Raw genomic sequence first — 18,231 nt, 5'->3', positions numbered from 1 at the left:
TGGACAACCTCGGAAGTGGTCCTTTACCCTCCTGGTCACTGCCTCTCTGCAGAGGAGTTGGAAACATTTTCCAGAAGTATATGTGATGAATAGGGCCCACCTGTGACTATGGCTAGGCCCAGAACATCCTCCCTGGGGCCTCCCTGGATGGCTAGGACCAGTTGTCTCCTCCAGAAAGAGATTTCGAAAAATGAAGCAGGGGAGAAGCGCATCCACCAACTGGACCACACAGGTGTCTGCAGGTAGAAGTGAGGAGCCCTCTAAGCCCAAACCAGTGGCCCTCATCCAGAGGGGGACTTGGAAACTCTTTTGAGAGGCACGATGCCAACACATGACCACAGTCATGTCTGGGTACCTGCCCCCTTGGCTGACTTCCTGGCTCCAACTAGTTCCCACCAACAAAGGGGGAACCTCTGAAAATGGGACCCTTAAGCAGCACCATATAGCAGGCCTCTAGCCGCCCCCCTCAGCCTCCATGGCTGGCACAGCTGGTCCAGTATTCTAAAGGGGACTTATGTTTTTAGGGATTGTCTCCAGTGACCAGGCCCTAAGTGGGTCATTGGGTGCACCTGGGACACCCTCCCTGGTTGGCCCAGGCACATCTTCAATCCAGGCCCCAGACAGGCCATGGGCATTCCCACCCAGCCTGGGTTGGCCCTAGCCTAGTGAGGAGGACGCAGAGATCTTTTCAGAAGGTGATCTTAAAAGTTGGCACCCAAGCAGGACCACTATGGGCCAGTGTGCCCTGACCCAGCCTCTCTGCCAGCCTGGACCTGTGCCCCTGCTCAGGACAGAAGAATGCAATGATCAGGGCACAAGAGGATGACAGCCAGGCCACGGTCACACTGCCCAGGACACACTGGTCCATCCAGCCCTGTCTATACCACCAGAGGGAACTAGACATGTTTTCAGTCATGCCACACAAGACCACTGGCATGCTAAGGTCTCCACACAGAACTCCCTGACTATCCCGGAGCCTGTCCACACTGGATCAGGACTTAGAAATGTATTAGGCGCATGTTTCTGCCAACAGGGACCCACATGGATAGTAAGTGGGTTGCCATGCCCTCGGGCCTCCATGTCTGGCCCAGACCAGTCCTCCCCTCCGCAAAAGGTCACATAAACTTTTCAGGAGGGGCTCTCAATGACCATGACCAAAGAGTGATAGCACCTGAGCCCGTGGCACACGCAATGGGCCAGTAGGTCCAGCCCAGGTCATTGCCTCTTTGAACGGGGATGTGGGTGTGTTTTCAGGAGGCACCACCAGGTGCCATGGGTCCGATACCAGGACCTGTGCAGAACCACAGGCTGGCTCAGGCACCCACCCTGAGTCTTTCTGGCTAGGCTGTGCCTGTGCCCACTACCAAGGACACCTTAGAGAGGTTTACAGGATGCATCGGTGATTAGGCCCCATGCACAACTGAGGGAGGACCCAGGGCAACCTCCATGGGTCTCCTGGGATAATGCCCTGGATTTGGATACATTTTCAGAAGGCACGTGGATGACCGGACACGAGATGCCACTCCTGGGGCACACTGCCTGGCCCAGCCTGATCCCTGCCACCAGAGGAATATTTACAAGCAGTTTTGGTGGGCACTTCCTACGACAGGACCCGATGCAGGACAGCAGGCAGCCCTGGGGCACATGCCCCAGACTGTCCTAGTCAGCTCTGCTGCCTTCCCCTTCTGGAATAAAATTTTTAGAAGTCTGGGGATGGGAGTTCCCTGGTGGTGCAGTGGTTAGGACTTGGCACTTTCACTGCCATGGCCCCGGGGTTCAGTCCCTGGTCAGCAGAACTAAGATCCTGTAACCCACACAGCATGGGTGATTGGACCCCATGCAGGATGGCAAATAGACTGGGGTGCCCTCCTTGGGCCTCTCTGGTCTATCTCTCTAGGGGGAGACTTAGAAAACTTTTCAGGAGGCACATCTGCCACCTAGACCCCATGTGTGTTCTGCCCGGGGGTTCCAAGCCAGCCCAGGCTCGTGCCTGTTCCCCCACCAAGGGGGATATAGAAATATTTTCTGAAGGCACATCTGAGAATCAGGGGCCCGAGCATCCGAACACTGTTCTCTACATGGCCTACAGGTGGGCTCGACATGCCCTCCCAGCCTCCAGACGCCTTCAAGGGAACCACACAAGACTGTATCAACTGGAGGGCAAGTTACTTCCTTTCAACTCTAAACCTCAGGTTTCATCCCAAGGTCTCCTTTCTCTGTAACAGACTCCAGAACACACCAGAAGCAGGGTATACCAGGCTCTCTACCTGTCTCCTGGGAGGCCCAAAGCTCCAGCCCACCTGTCCAAGGCCCCACTTTGGGACCTGCCTCTAAGTCTTCCTCCACCCCAAGACGTCCCAGATTCCCCACCTTCAGGGCCCCAAAGTAGAGTATGGGAGGCCCTGGGGTATGTCTGGCTTCCAGGACCCAGGACAAGCCAGCACAAGCCTGCCCTTAGTGGCTTCTCAAAACAGCTGTGTCAGGGACTTCCCTGGCGGTCCAGTGGTTAGGACCCGGCGCTTTCACTACCGTGGCCTCGGGTTCAATCCCTGGTCTGGGAACTAAGATCTCACAAGCCGCAGGGCACGGCAAAAAACAAAACAAAACAAAAATACAGCTGTGTCAAAGCCCTAGTGGACGGAGGAGTAAAGCAGGAGTGGAGGACAGAGTGGTAGGTGAGGTGGGGTGTGAATCGTGTAGACTCTGGTGAGAGGATTCAAACCAGCAAGTGGTCTTCCTGCAAGGCCTTGGGTCAAGGGTCAGCTAAGGTTTGCGGACCTTTCTGGGTCATAAATTCCACTGCCTTCCAAAAAAAAAAAAAAAACCCACGCTCAGTTACACCTTGACCTGAGTCTTTTCTTGGTAGTGGCATTTTAATGGCTTTCCTTGGTGGTAGCAGCAGCAGCAAGAGAAGGGGGAGAGTTTGCCCCACCCCTGGAGGACCCGGCTCAGGCTCTGGGGGAATCTTGCCTCCACCAGGTCTAGCTGTCCTCTTCCCATTGGACTGAGGCCAAGAAGGTGCGGATTTCCATGGGCTGTAGCGTGATGGTGGTGGAGAGCAGCCGGGAAGGAGAAGGATGGGGTGTGGGGCCTGGGGAGGTGGAGGGGAGAAGGAGTGAGGGACGTAGACTTCCTTTGCCTTAACACCCATATGCCACCCCGCACCACCCCTGTGCTCCCTATCCTGAACACAGACATACCACCTTAAATCCGTCCCCAGGGCCTCACTCGCAGACCCTTCAACTGCTTCCCAGGGCCTAGATACCACCCCCAGATCCCCAAATCCCTCCCCAGTGCCTGGTCACCATCCTCACACCCACAAGCCCCACCCCAAGGACCGTCAAGCCAACGCCTGCCTCTGGAACTAGACACCGACGGAGATTCTCAAATCTTGTTCTTGGGACTGCACTCCATTCTCAAACCCTCAAGAACTACCACTAATTTGCTGGACCCACCTCAGTCCCTTAAACCCCTAACCTAGATCTGAACACCGACCGACTCAGGCCCTCGAGCTCTATACCTGGACCTGGTCAACATTCCCACACCTCCCACCCGGCCCCCAGCTCCGGGCAGGCCCCCACCCGTGTTTGGTGTCCACTGGAGCCTGGAGGCATGGGCCCGGAGCTGGTTGGCCGCCAGCGTGGTCTCCCGCAGGTCGGTGATGGTGAAGGCGGAGAACAGGTCCTGCGGGCAGTGGATGGACCGGGCTGTGTTGGGACAAAGCTGGGGTTTCCCCTCCCGCCTCTCTCCTGTCTCCTTCCCACCTCTGCCCTCCTCACCGTCAAGTCCAAGGTCACCGGCGAGCTCAGGTTGCGGCCCGAGTCCTCCCCTACGGCGAACTGGTGCTCTAAGCGCAGCAGCAGCGTCTCCGGTCCCCAGCGGGCTAATGTTAGTAGATGCACGGAGGGCGGCAGCTCTCGGCGCAGCCCCGAAAACTGCGGGAGAGTGGCGCGGGCGTGAGCCACGAGGGGCGGGACTGAATGGCGGTCAGGAGGCGGAGACCCGGCGTGGAGGGACCGCGGTGAGGGGGCGGGGCTTACCGGGGAGTGGCGGGGCTCACCCAGGACAGAGCCAATGAGGGAACGGGGCGGTGTCAAGTTGGGGGCACAAAGGATTCGGTCTGAGACTGAGTTAGGACGGGGAGGAAGAGTGGAGAGACCCGGCTGGAGGAGGTGAGTAAACGAGAGGGCCGGGCGGAGGCTGCCGGGGTGACGGGGCTGAGCTAAGGGGACTGGACTAGCATACGTCCTCCCCAGGACGGGTAGGGGCAGGCGAGGTGGGTCCCAGTTAAGCCTAGGTAAATCCGCCCTCAACCCCGCCCCTCCCCCGCAGGCTTCCTTCGGGTCCTCTTTCTGCCGGCCCCACCGCCCCTCACCTGCGTGCGAGGGGCGACCTCGAGGCGGTAGGGGGCGCCGCCACCTCGGGCCAGCACCACCTGCGGGGCCAAGACCTCCTTCTCCGCCTGTAACCGGTGCCCGGCGGCCGCGGTCCGGGCCTTGTCCAGCAGCACGAGGTGGCGCCCTCGCACCCAAAGCCCCGACCCCTCCTCCAGCAACGGCTCCCCTACGCCGCGTGCATCGTCTCTCAGCAGCCTTCTGTGCACCTGCGGGGAGAGTGGCCAGGAGAGGGTGAGGGTCCTTCTAGCCAATTTCTGGGCCAGAAATTGGGCAAAAGCAAGTGGGAATTTCAAGAAAAATTGAAGACTGGGGTGGAACGGATGAGGACGAATGTCTGGTAGGGGGTCCCCAGTAAAAGTGGGGATCCGACCTAACAAGGTACTAGGACAGCGGGAGGTAAAGATCTAATGGGGGCGTGGATAGGGCAAATCAGGGCCTGGAGGGGAGGCTTGGGTAAGGGTTGGATAAAAGCACGGAGTAAATGTCTCACATAGGAATGGAGGGCTCTGCTTAGCGGGGACCACAAACAGAGGGGTGCACCTAGCAACAGAAACTGGCTTCAAGGTCCTGCAGGGGGCCAGGGAGGGAACTGGTAGGAGGTCCCTGACTTAGATGGGGCTCGGACCACTCACCATGAGCTCTAAGGAGCCGTCACTCAGGCTACTGCCCCCCTGGGAGCGGTCAGTCAACACAGTCAGCTGCACGTTCCCATCCTGGGGGGCAAGGGGTGAGTGAGGGGCTGCACTGCCGGCCAGCCCTGGCCCCCAGGCAGGCCCCACAAGGATGGTGGAGACTGCTAAGAACAGTTGGGAGATGTTAAGAATGAGAGATAACCCCTGCTCTGTAAAGGGGTGTCAGGAAGATGTGGGGAGCAGGATGGGGGATGGGTACCGTGATGTAAATGCGACTGTTAACTGGATAGTAGTTTCCCGCCACTGGCTCAGTCTGGTTCAGCTTCCAGGTGAGTCGATAATCCCGCCTGGGGTGGGGTGGGATTTGATCAGGCCCGGGGTCTGGCTCCCCTTCCCCGCTCACCCACTCCTCACTCCCCCTTCACCCTCTCCCTCCCACACTCATTAGGATCAGCAGGTGCCCCCACTGGCCCTGGGCCCCAAAAGACCACAGACCACCCCTCAGTGCCCCCAATCACCCCACCTCCTCTCCAGGATCTCCCGGCCATTGCTGTCAGTGTAGAAGAGTCCGTCTGTCTCCAGCACAGTGTCAAAGCGACTGATGACCTCCTTCCCCCAGCCATCACTATACCCAATGGGATGGCAAGGTGGTGAGCCTCACTTTAACTCCACTCTGCCCGTCACTCAGCCCCCACTCCCAGCCTCCACCACTCACCCCACAGGTATTGGCCCCACCGTCCACTCCAGCTCCAGGTGCCGCTGTCCCGGGTACAGACGAACCACCTGGGAACACCAGGCTGAGAAGTTCTGGTGCACTTCCTGCACCAAGGCTGTCTGCAAGCACATGGGGGTGAAGGGCAGGTGTAAGCGTGCAGCTGAGCAGAGGTAAGCCCTGCAAATGTCCACCCCTGCTGTGAAGCTCATAAAGGCCTACATCAGGGTCAACCCCACTGATAGCTTGGGAGCCCCACCCACCTCCCCCACCTGCCTAGGTGTGATGCCCACACTTTGTACCGAAGTCATAGCCATGTAAATTTTGAGTTTGGCATACATGCTTGCTGCCCATCATTACCCTATCTCCCCTCCTTAGAACAGGATTCTAGCTTAGCACGTGGCTACTGGGAATAGATTGTACTGTTTCGTCTTCCCTGAGGTTCTGAGTAGCTGCGTGACCATGTTTGGCTCAGTTAAAGTGGTGTGAACAATGTTCCTTGCCCCTTTCCCTCTTCCACTGGCTCAAATGCAAATGTGATGGCTGGAGCTTGAGCAGCCATCTTGGGCCATGAGGTGGAAGCTGAATGCTAAGGAGGGTAGAGCAATAAGAAAGAAGACTAGGGCTTCCCTGGTGGCACAGTGGTTAAGAATCTGCCTGCCAATTCAGGGGACATGGGTTCGAGCCCTGGTCCGGGAAGATCCCACATGCCACAGAGCAACTAAGCCCGTGTGCCACAACTACTGAGCCTGTGTTCTAGAGCCCGCAAGCCACAACTACTGAGCCCGAGTGCCACAACTACTGAAGCCCACGCGCCTAGAGTCCATGCTCCACAACGAGAAGCTGCCACAATGAGAAGCCTGCACACCGTAATGAAGAGTAGCCCCCGCTCTCCGCAACTAGAGAAAAAGCCCGCACGCAGCAATGAAGACCCAAAGCAGCCAAAAATTTTTAAAAATTAAAAAATAAAAAATGATAGAAGACTAGATGACTACTGAACCATCCCACCTGCCCGGACTTTCCGTTAGATGGAAAGAAACTTCCATCTTGTTTTAGGCATGGTTAATTTGGGTAACCCTGTTACAGGAAGCAAAACTACATCCTCATACAGTGACCCAGGTATGCAGGTGTTCACCTCAAGGAGAATCATGTCAAATGTGAGGCTTTCCGTTACCTGCCCCATTCCCACCCTAAGAGGAAACGTCAACGAGAGACCCCAGGAAACCCCACAAGCCTAAGCCCCTGTTCCCAGCCAGATGCACCCTCAAATATCCACCCTAAGTTAGAATCACCCAAGCCCTATCCAAGTGTGAACCTTTAAATGTCCACCCCAGATAAAATCCCCTCCTACCACAGATCCTTGGTGAAATCTGCAAGCAGTTACCCCTGGCTCTCCCTATCTGTTGGCCAAATGGGAGCATCCCACCCCCAATTTCAAAAGCTAAGTATAATCTTGACATTCACAATAGACGTGAATGCCTTTCTATGTGCTTCCATGGCGTGACTGTCACACAACCAGCCATGAATATCAACCCTGTGGGAGGATCCTCAAGTATTCCCCTCGGGTCTTAACCTTCTTATTTGTTGGAGATGTAAATCCTCCCCTCACTGCACGCATGGCACACCACCCTCCACACACACACCCCTCACATGCCCCATCCCCAAGTGCCCACTCATCAGTCTTAACCCCTTACCTTCACAAGGTGGGTTTGAGCCCAGTGGCTCACAAGCAGTGGTTGCTGTCGGTTGGGTCTGAAGATGTAGGCACCTGAGACCTGGGAGCTTAGACCGTTGCCTGTACTGGCGTTGTACCTGGGGCCAGGGCAGGTGAGAGTCAGGCAAGGGACCCCAGCTCTGCTCACACCTGTTCCTTGACCTGGTGGTCCTCCCTCACCAGTAGAAGGCTTGGCGAACAGGCAGCCGGAGGTTCTGGTCCAGGTTCTCCAACTCCATCAAGAGCCCTGAGTCAGGGTCAAACCTAGCCCGGATGTACTGGGGAGAAATGGGTGGACAGACATTAATGACCACCGCTTCAGCCAACGGCAGCTTCATCCTTCCTGGGGCTCAGGAGAAAACCCTGGAGTCACCCACCCTTCCCTCCTCTCTCTCTCTTACTCCTCACCTCTGACTCTTTTAGCAAATCTGAACAGCTCCACTTTCTACCTTACCCTCAATCTGACCACTTCTCACTACCTCAATGGCATTCCTGGACTGCAGCCAACCCCTTCCTGATCTCCCACCTTCCATGCTTGCTCCCCAGTCTTTTCCCCCCATAACTGCCAAAAGGTGCCTGTAACACCAGAAGTGAGATCACAGCCCATCTGCTCGGGACCCAGGCTGCTTATGCAACTGACAGAGGAACCACAGTGCCAGGACCCACAGGATTTTTAGGGCCCATGGAAAGGTATAAATTTCAATTTCTTTTAGGTTCAGAAGAAAACCTGAATGAAATAACAATGAATATATTATGTTGAATTCTGCATGGTTAATATTCATGTTAATATCCATACTATCATGAAATATAATTAACATATTTTTATGGAAGGAGGGACCCACAAAGGCCAAAGTGCTAGGACCCACAAGAGTCTTAATGCAACCCTGTTCCTCCCGTGGTTCCTTCACAGTAAAAGCCAGAGTCCTCCCCTCAGCCTTCCCTTAAGGCTCACATGATCTGACCTATCACCTCCACCCCAACACCCTGTTTCAGCCACACTGAGTGTTCCTTGAACACCCATCACCCGCCTACTTGAGGGCTTTTGTGTCTGCTGCTCCCTACCTGACTGGATCCCTCTTCCCCGAAAATGGCCACACGGCTCCCTCCCCCAAGTCTCTGACATGCCTCACTTAATTTGCAAAACCCTACCTCCATCAGCTCTGACATTTCTGTTAAGTGTCACCCATGATTACATTGGGTCCTCATAACAGCCCCAGGAGAGGACACTGAGGCTCAAAGGAAGACGGTCACTCACTTGAGGACACACAATGGGGGGCTGATGATGCTAGACTATGAACCTAAGACCCACTGACCCAGGGTCCATGTGGCTTACTGCCACATCTCAAATTTGTCACCCAGGAATGGAAGGGGATATGAATAGGGTCTCACCTCATTCTGGATGACCAAGACACGAGACCAGGGCTTCTGGGATCTGGGATGGTGGATGTGGGCCTGGGGGCTTTGGCCAGGCACCTGGGTTACTGAGTAGATGCTGAAGCCCAAGGCAGGCACTGAGGCTGAGAAAAGCAGCTCTTGACTGTCTGAGCTGGGAATCATCACCACCTTGGGTAAGGGAGGAAGGAAACCAAGTCAAGAAGCTGTTGAGTACACATATAAAGCCACACCACACATACAGGGAGGGGTCAAACTTGAGGAGGGGAAAGAGTTCCAGGATGGGGAGAGGAAATTTAGGAGTTGGGCAGAAGGGATGCGAGTGTCAGAAATGCTGAGTTAAAGATTGCAAAGAGGGAATTCCCTGGCAGTCTAGTGGTTAGGACTCTGTGCTTCCACTGCAGAGAGCACATGGGTTCGATCTGTGATTGGGGAACGAAGATCCTGCGAGCTGCATGGCCAAAAAAAAAAAATGATTGCAAAGATTCATAAGGTGGGAAAAATCCACTAGGAGGGTGGAGCTACTGTGGGAAGTGGGAGAAGTGAGGGAGTAAATTCAGGAAGAGATCCTTGACACAGGGGAGGGAGGGAAAGACAGATTCTTGGGGGAGGAAGAGGTTAGTGGGAAGAGGCCTTCCAGGATGAGGGGAATATTCATAAACAGGAAACTTTTTCACAGGGAGATATTTAAAAGGGGAAGAGGGCTTCCCTGGTGGTGCAGTGGTTAAGAATCTGCCTGCCAATGCAGGGGACACGGGTTCAAGCCCTGGTCCGGGAAGATCCCACATGCTGCGGAGCAACTAAGCCTGTGCGCCACAACTACTGAGCCCGCGTGCCACAACTACTTTAGCCCACGCGCCTAGAGCCTGTGTTCCGCAACGAGAAACCACCGCAATGAGAAGCCCCCACACCACAACAAAGAATAGCCCCCGCTCTCAGCAACTAGAGAAAGCCCACGTGCAGCAACAAAGACCCAACGCAGCCAAAAATAAATAAATAAAATACATTTTTAAAAACGGGGGGGGAAGATACTCATGAGAGGGGGTAATGTTCCCAAGGGGGTGTGATATTAAGGGGTAGAGGGGGAAGATATTCAGAAGAAGAGACAGTAATGAGCAGAAGGTATCCATGGAGGGGGAGGTATCCAAGAGAGGGAGGTGTCCATGGAAGGAGAGATCCATGGAGGGAAATAAACCTGGGGAAAGTGTCCATGGGGCGAAGGGAGAAATGCTCATGGCGGGAGGTTTCCAAGGGCTTAGGTATTCATGGGTTGTGGTATTCAGGGAAAAATATTTGTCGAGTGGCCTTACATCGCTGGGCACAACTGTGCCACTGGGGTCCCTCACGAGAAAAACGTGTTTGCTGACAGGCAGCCGCACCATCCAATCCACCTTCCGCCCCAAGGGGTTATAAATGGTCACCTGGAACTGGGGTGGATCAGAGCAGGCATGGGTCACAATACGCCTTCTGCAAACCCACTCACCATGTGCAGCAACGTCCCTGGGTGATTCAAACCCCCAAGTGGTACACTGGTCTCCGTCCTGCCGCAGCTTCACTGAGCCCCCGGTGATCTCGCCCCAGAGTGATTAGCAACTCGCTGAGGCCTCCCCGCCTCCTTTCCGCGCTGCCGTCCCACCCACCACCCACCACGGGACGGTCCCCCGGGCCCGCCCCTCCCCGTCCAGGCCGCCTCACGCTCTCTGAGGTCTGGGTGAGCGGACAAACGCTGATGTTGAGCTTGCGACAGAACATGAAGTCCTCCTTGGAGCCACTGAGCCGCGCCAGCGCATTGCTCAAGAGAACCTGGGGAGGCGCGTAAAGTGGAAGGTATGCTCCGGCCACCAACAAGCGCGTCTCCTCCTCGCCGCCCCGCCCCCAGCCTCGCCCCTGCCTTCTCCGCCCCTCCCATCCCAGGACCCGCCCCTCCTTCCACAAGCCCCGCCCCACGAGCCCTTCCAGACACCACTCCGCTGTTTTCGACCACGCCCCGTACTGGCCCCGCCCCTTCTGCTCCAGGGCCTGCCCCTTCCTGTCTCCGCCTCTCCCAGGCTCCGCCCTCGCACCTCGCAGGGCCCCCAGCCTTCTGCAAGTTGGCGAGCGTAGTCATTGGCCACGTGCTGGCGGGAGGTGCCGCTGACCGCATCGTGGTGCTGGAGGACGGCCATCGCCTCATCTGCAGGCAGACGGTGAGCCGGGTGGGGTCTCCGCAGGACTCTTGGCCCCCGACCCCAAGGAGACGTGAAAAGTCATGTGCTGGCAGGCTGGGTTCTTAGGGGCTTTAAGAAGGGACTCGAAAAAAAAAAAAAGAAGGGACTCGAGGGGGCAGTGGAGGTCTGGAGTCCAGCTTCAGCCTCGCCCCCGTCCCCTCACCCGCTGGACACCTACTGAGGGGTGCACTGTCTCCGGAACCATAGGGTCCCACGTTGGCTGCCGGACCCGCCAGCGCCTCCAGCTGGTTGCACACCTGTAGAGCAGGGGGTATGTTGGGGCACCAGGTCTGTCAGGACCCCTGAGCCACCCCCTTGAGCCTGGCGCCCACCTACCTGCAGGAAGTTGTAGCTGAGGCGCTCATAGCGTTTGAGGGCAGGCCGGCTGGAAAAGTAACCGGTCCAGAACATGTGGGGGCCGTCGGCGTAAGGGAAGAAGTCATCCTCTTTCAGCGACCTGCAACGGCAGCAGCATTGAGGGCAGGGTCATGACCCACAGGGCATGCCACCCATCCCCAGGCTCCCCAGTCCCCCCAAATACCAGGTGAGGTTGGCCTTGTTCAGCTGCCAGAGATAACAGGCTGGAGTGGAGTAGAGAACATTGACGCGGCTCCCGTTGGCCTGTTGCTGCGGGGAGGTGTCTGTGTGAGCTCAGGAGCCCGGGGAGGGGGGGACCCACAAGTGTGCACAAACTTACACACACACGTGCACACATTCATGCATCCAGTCGGTTCAGATTCTCTTTCTTAATACACAGTTTGAGTGCAAACCAATGGCCAAGTGTGAAAATGAATGTTGGCCGAAGCTAAATATTACCAGCCTGGAAAGAATTTCAGGGATGCAAGAATAAACCTGAGATTTTACTAAACTTTAAATAATTCCAATTTTATTATTTAAAACTTTCATGGAAAAACTAAATATGACATTATAGGACAGGAATAATAACTCCTCAGCACTGTAAGGTTATTGCCAGATGACACAACTGTTATAATGAATGGAGGCTCACTTTCAACTGAGGGAGGTGGAGGAACAAGAAGGTGACCTCCGTGAGTTAAAGGATGTTTGTTCTGCTCGAGTTGTGTCCCCAGTGCCTCGTACACAGTAGGTGCTCAATAAACACTTGAATGACCTAGAGAATATTATACTTAGTGAAGTCAGAGAAAGACAGATACTATATGATATCACTTATATGTGGAATCTGAAAAATAATACAAATGAATCTATGTACAAAACAGAAACAGACTCACGGACATAGAGAACAAACTTATGGTTACCTAAGGGGAAAGGGAGGGGAGGAGAGATAAATTAGGAGTATAGGATTGACAGATATAATCTACTATACATAAAGTACATAAGCAATAAGGATTTACTGTATAACACAGGGAATTATATCCGACATCTTATAATAACCTATAATAGAAAATAACCTGAAAAATTATATATAACTGAATCACTTTGCTGTACACCTGAAACTAATACAATATTTGTAATGCAATACAATATTGTAAATCAACTATAGTTTAAAAAATAAACAAAACAAACACTTGAGTGAATGAAGAGAAGTGCATAGGACTACATGCCTTTATGTGCAAACACACATTTACACCCCTGAACACACACTCATGTACAGATTTACATACACACACACTGTGTTCACTGAGCAAACAATCACTTGATTCTGCAGCATGCTCAGGACTGTGGACACAATTTACAACCAAAGGCCAACCCTACTCTCACGGTATTCACAGCCAAGTGCAGAGGAGAGAAACTGAACAGATAGTCAGTTGGTTACAGTCAGCCTAGATGTATCATCAAAGGTATTTGTGGGGACTCCTGTGAGCACAGAGAAAGAGCAAGAGCTCGGCTGGGGCCTAGTGAAGGCTTCCTAGAGAAGCAACACCAGTTGCAACTGGTGTCTTAAGCAGCAGCAGATTTTCAGCCCCAAATAATAATAATAAACAACCGTAATACTTATTATTTACCTGGCACTGGTCTACTGGTCTAGGCAAATGAACTCATTAAACTTTCATCAATAGCCCTGTCAGCTGGGAACCACTATTATGCCCATTTCCTAGATAAGAAAATTGAGGCACTGACTGCTTAAGAACATTTCTCAAGGTCACAGAGCCAGTAAGTGACAGAACCAGGATTTGAACCAAGGAACTCCATTTCCAGTAAAATGGAGTGTGTGAAGGAGCAGGCAGGAGAAAAACCAAAAGAGTGTGATCTTCTGGCAGCCCAGGAACATGGTATTTGCAGGAGGAAGTAGTCAAGGTGTTGAAGCCTCCTCAGGGACCAGGGGCTTGGGGAAGATTGGGAAATGTCTTCTGGAAGGCCCTTGATTACGTTACTGAGAGCTGTTTTTGGTGAAACAGCAATGCAGGGAGAGCGTGGAAGGTGAGGACATTAAAGACTGTGCCAGGGCTTCCCTGGTGGCACAGTGGTTAAGAATCTGCCTGCCAGTGCAGGGGACACAGGTTCGATCCCTGGTCCGGGAAGATCCCACATGCCGCGGAGTAGCTAAGCCCGTGCGCCACAACTACTGAGCCTGGTCTCTAGAGCCTGCAAGCCACAACTACTGAGCCCATGTGCCACAACTACTGAAGCCTGCGCGCCTAGAGCCCATGCTCCGCAGCAAGAGAAGCCACGACAATGAGAAGCCCGCGCACCGCAACGAGGAGTAGCCCCCACTCGCCGCAACTAGAGAAAGTCCGCGCACGGCAACGAAGATGCAACATAGCCAAAATAAATTAATAAATAAATTTTTTTAAAAAATAAAAATAAAAAAGACTGTGCCAGTAGACAACTCTGGGGATGAAATGATGGGGGAGGGGAGACGAGGTTCTGTGCTAATGGGAGAGTGAATGCCTGCCCACACAGCCACAGACCATTTACAGAGCCCACATCAATACATCCACGGCAGACAGAATAATGGCCACCAAAAGATGTCCATGTCCTAATCCCCAGAACCTGTGACTATGTTAGGTTACGTGGCAAAAGGGAATTAAGCCTGCAGAATTAAGGCTGTTAATCAGCTGACCTTAAACTAGAGAGATTATCCTGGATTATCTAGTGTGTCCAATGTAATCACAAGGGTCTCTAAAAGTTGAAGAGGGAGGAGAAAGAAGTGAGAGTGAGAAAAAGAGATGTAACACCAGAGGCAGGCTCAGAGAGCTGCTGTGTTGCTGGCTTTGAAGATGGAGGAGGGGGCCATGAGCCAAGGAAAGCGGGCAGCCTCTAGAAGCTGGACAAGGCAAGGAGACTTTTCCCTAGAGCTTTCAGAAGGAACGCAGCCCTGCTGACATCTTGATTTTAGCCCAGTGAGACCCATGTCAGACTTGTGACCTACAGGACTGTAAGATAACATGATTTCTGTTGTTTTAAGCCACTAAGTTTGTGGTAATTTGTTAAAGCAGCCATAGAAAACTAAGATAGCACCCATAGATAATGTACGTGACCCAAGGCCCAGGGATACAAGCACAGGTGCCCACGGGGTAGGCACACTCACCTGGGCGTTGACCAGCTGGATGAGCTTGTCAAGGTTCTTGAACCACATGTTGGCATTCTCATACTGGAAGTCTGAGCCCATGGTCATCACAGTGTGGTTGGTGCGGTAGTGCTGGCCCTGTAGGTGGGATGGGGGGGTGTCCTCAGGCCAGGGTCTCCTGGGCCACCCCTGTGGACAGCTGTGTCTCGATATATACGTGGTCAAGAATGTGGGTGCACAGAGGCATGGGGGGGCAGGGGTGGAAGTGTGTCACGTGAGAGCAGAGGGACATAACAGAAAAATAGCCACAAGCTGTTGGGTAATTCTCTTGGGCTCACCACCCAGACATGGGTACTGAGGCACCGTGCCATGCTGTCTCATGATCATGGTGGAGGTGTGCAGTGGTGAAGGGGTCCACATTTCTAGTCAGGAACACACACAAATCCAGGAGGAGGGCATAGTGATGGTGAAAGGAACACTACCTTCCTCCGAGGATGGTGAGGAGGTGCTAGGGATTGCCTGGGCCGGTGGAAGGGCCCCGTGCATGTACACCAGAGGCACAGGTTCTGGGTACCAGGTTACCTGGGCAGTGGCCAACTGCAGGAAGTAATGGACCAGGTCCTTGGCGTTGTACTCAGGGCTGAGTGGGTCCTCCACAAAGGGCCTGTCGGCACACAGCGTGTCCCAGCACAGACCATCCGGTGGGTTGTAAATGTTGGGGAGCACACCTGTGGGCCGCACCAGGCTCAGGGGTGGCCCCACCCCCTAGACCTGCCAGGCCCCACAGGGGACGGACTTCAGAATTTGCAGGGCCCAGTGCAAAGTGCAAATGCCGGGCCCTTGTTCCTAAATTATTAAGAATTTCAAGACAATGACAGCTGGCTATAAAACCAAGCCCAGGGCCCTTCTGAGCGTGGGGGCAGCCCTCTCCCCACTCCACCCCCTTACTGGTGAAGAGGTCCGCGGCGGGGGGCTTCAGGCTGGCGCTGGCCCGCCACACCTGCTCCATTTCCATCTTCTCCTTCCGCACGCTCTTGTCTTGATAATCCAGGCGTCCGAAGAAGAAGCCGTCAAAACCCATCTGGAGGTGGGGCAGGATGAAGAGTGGGATGGGAGAGCAGGACAGGGCAGGATAAATAAGGGCCTAGCCCTCTCCTCACCAACCGCCACCCCTTCAGAGCACGGATAGAAAAACCAGGTCTAAAACCAGGGAGGCCCTCCAGTTCATTTTGAACTTGGGGAGGGTCGGAAGTCCTGCGGGGAGCGCCGGGAGGGAGCTGGTCCAACGCTAGAACCCACCTCCACCTTCCGCAGCCTAAGCACGGGAAGGAGGCGGGGTCATGGCACAGGTAATGAAGCCGGCTGCAAAACAGCAGGCCATCGCCTGCCACCCCACTTGGGGAGGAGCCAGGATCAGAGCAGACGGGGTGGGGTCGGGGAGGGGGGGAGGAGCCAGCTGGACGTGAGCGTGCGGTGGCGGGGGGGCGGTCAGCCTAGGCTGGGGCAGAGAAGGGTCAAGGCCAGAGCAGAAAAGGAATGGGATTCACAGGTCACCCAAGAGGCAGGGTCTCAAGGGGCCAGAGGGCCAGGGGCAGGGCCTGGTCTGAGTGAACTTTCAGAGAAGGGAGGGGCTTGAGTGACCGGGGGAGGAGTCAGAGGGAATGAAGGGGCTGGCCCAAGAGGCCAGGAAAAGACCTGCGCGAACAGCGAGGCCTGCTCCCTAGAGTGGCCGAAGGGGTCGATGTGCCAGGCCACACGGGGGCGCCCGTCGCTGCCAAACGTGTCCTCCAGGAAGCGCAGCCCGAGTGTCATCTGGTCGATGATGGCTCCATAGTGGGTGGCCGCCTCATCGTTCATCACCCAGCCACCATTGGCAAACTCTAGGCGTCCTGTGCCGGGAGGGGCAAAGTCCAAGTCAGCTGTCAGGGCCAGGAGTGGGGCCGGGGTTGGTGATGCCGGGGACGAGAAGACCTGCCTGCATGCCCAGGCCTGAGAGGCGAAGAGGGGTCACTCCCAGGCCAGTGTAGAGAGATACTGAACAGAAGCCCTCCTGGCATGGCAGGCTTTCCAGAGGATTCACTGGAGGTGGGGCCTTAGAGGACGCACAGGAGTTTTCCAAATACAGAGAAATTCCAGGCAGGTGCAGCCACATACAGGCAGCACTTGGTATGATAAAAATCTCAGAAGCCAGAGTAGTGGAAACAGAAGCTGGGCTGGGTTTCCTCTTTTCACTTCCTTAGGGCAGCCTCACCCTGTCGCACCAGGTCCCGCACGATTTCCTGCGTTGCATTTGTCTGCTGTCGCCACCAACGGGAGAAGAAAGCGATTTCCACATAGATGAAGCGGCGGGTGGGCTCCGCCAGCAGGGAAGAGATGACCGAGTCTAGGATGTACTGCACGCCCGCGTGCTGGACATCATTCTTGACTATGGGAATAGGGGTCAGGCAGTCAGGGACCAGCAAGCCAAGGGGCATAATCCTAGACACAGAAGCCCAAGCTGGGTATTGCCCCCACCCTAATGTCCAGGGCTGAAAAAGAATTCGAGGGGCTCCGAGGGGCCATGGGAGTCCTAGGGGTCAGTCCCCACCCTCTACTCACTGCCGTAGAAGTACTGGTCCACCGTCTTGAGCCAGCCCACGTCATCATGTGTGTGGGCCACCAGGTGCACATTCAGCATGTCCGGCTCCACCTTGGGGCATGTCTGCACAGGGACCCCAAACACAAACACACATACCCTGTCAGTAACCCCAAGGTTAAGAGGCAGGCTGCAGTGGGGCGTTGGGGAGGGCATAAGGTGAGCCTTGATTTAGAGGCAAGTGGCTCAGGTGGGGCCAGCCCCTCCCAGGGAGGACACACATAGTTGTGTCACAGATGCAACTCCCACCTGACACAACTTCTCAGAGCACCTCTCATTCACACCCTGTAGAAATAATAGTAGTAGCTAATGTTTATTAAGCATTTGCAAATACCAAGCAGTCAGCCTGCGGGGTGGGGGCGACATTATCTCCAGTTTTCAGATGAGGACACTGAGGATCAGAGAGGTGAAGTGACTTGGCCAAGATCACGCAGCCAGGAAGTGGAGGAGCCAAGCTAGAACTTCAGGCAGCTGACTCCCAGCTCTCCACCAGTCCTCGCCACACATACAGCTGCTGGCCCGCTCACATCCAGCCACACAGGTAAATGCGTGCGAAGTCCAGAAGCAAGGGAAGCAGCCACAGACAGCCCCATTCTCAGACACGCACAGCCAGACTTCTCAATGACACAAAGCATGCACTCAGACCACACTGTCATATTAGCAACCATTCACTAGGCGCCCACAAAACAGACCCACCCACACCTCCGGACCCTACTGGAGGCTTCACTCTGGCTCTTGTACATTTCCGCTCGCTGGCCGCGCTCACCTGGTATCCCGCGGCCCAAGCGCTGGGCGTCGCCAGCAACAACAAAAAGAGAAAGGAGAGAGGCGGGAGCGGTGGCCACAGCGACCAGGAGCTCGTCCGGGACGCCGCCGCGCCCCGGCCGCCGCCAGCGCGGACCCCTGAAGACCGCGCGTCAGCGGCCATGACTCTAACACCGCCGCCGCCGCCGCAGGCACCGCCGCCTCCGCCTCCGCCTCCCGGGGGTTCCCGGGCCTGCCTGGGGCCGGGTAAACGCCCCGCCTCCAGAACCCGGCTTGGCCAATGGGCACCG

General features: G+C 55.1%; 1 protein-coding gene and 1 long non-coding RNA gene across 6 annotated transcripts; one reads left to right on the top strand and one right to left on the bottom strand.

The window, feature by feature from the left end:
• Nucleotides 1-2,596: 2,596 nt before the first annotated feature.
• MAN2B1 (mannosidase alpha class 2B member 1) lies at nucleotides 2,597-18,148 on the bottom strand. 2 transcript variants are annotated; one of them, XM_060007941.1, is made up of 24 exons: nucleotides 17,943-18,148; nucleotides 17,140-17,242; nucleotides 16,793-16,966; nucleotides 16,237-16,430; nucleotides 15,490-15,622; nucleotides 15,124-15,269; nucleotides 14,563-14,679; nucleotides 11,596-11,681; nucleotides 11,391-11,511; nucleotides 11,233-11,311; nucleotides 10,911-11,020; nucleotides 10,543-10,650; nucleotides 10,158-10,274; nucleotides 8,845-9,018; nucleotides 7,636-7,733; nucleotides 7,436-7,553; nucleotides 5,745-5,863; nucleotides 5,553-5,654; nucleotides 5,289-5,376; nucleotides 5,030-5,110; nucleotides 4,376-4,603; nucleotides 3,780-3,935; nucleotides 3,582-3,684; nucleotides 2,853-3,091 (listed from the first exon to the last, which is right to left on the bottom strand). In XM_060007941.1, exons 1-24 carry the CDS (start codon nucleotides 18,102-18,104, stop codon nucleotides 2,982-2,984), a joined length of 3,027 nt encoding a protein of 1,008 aa, XP_059863924.1. In that variant the 5' UTR covers nucleotides 18,105-18,148; the 3' UTR covers nucleotides 2,853-2,981. The 2 variants fall into 2 exon arrangements, with proteins under 2 accessions (XP_059863923.1, XP_059863924.1); XM_060007940.1 differs by lacking the exon at nucleotides 3,582-3,684 and having other exon boundaries at nucleotides 2,597-3,091.
• Nucleotides 4,088-6,718, top strand: LOC132422862 (uncharacterized). 4 transcript variants are annotated; one of them, XR_009518896.1, is made up of 5 exons: nucleotides 4,088-4,172; nucleotides 4,333-4,628; nucleotides 5,564-5,676; nucleotides 5,777-5,914; nucleotides 6,502-6,718. It is a non-coding gene; the product is annotated as an uncharacterized lncRNA (long non-coding RNA). The 4 variants fall into 4 exon arrangements; XR_009518895.1 differs by having other exon boundaries at nucleotides 6,411-6,718; XR_009518897.1 differs by having other exon boundaries at nucleotides 5,564-5,679; nucleotides 6,411-6,718.
• Nucleotides 18,149-18,231: the final 83 nt, after the last annotated feature.

This window comes from Delphinus delphis, chromosome 3, assembly GCF_949987515.2.
Source record: "Delphinus delphis chromosome 3, mDelDel1.2, whole genome shotgun sequence".
Lineage (NCBI taxonomy): Eukaryota > Metazoa > Chordata > Mammalia > Artiodactyla > Delphinidae > Delphinus > Delphinus delphis.
The sequence above is the reverse complement of the archived record's forward strand: the minus strand, read 5'-3'. Positions and strand labels throughout refer to the sequence as shown.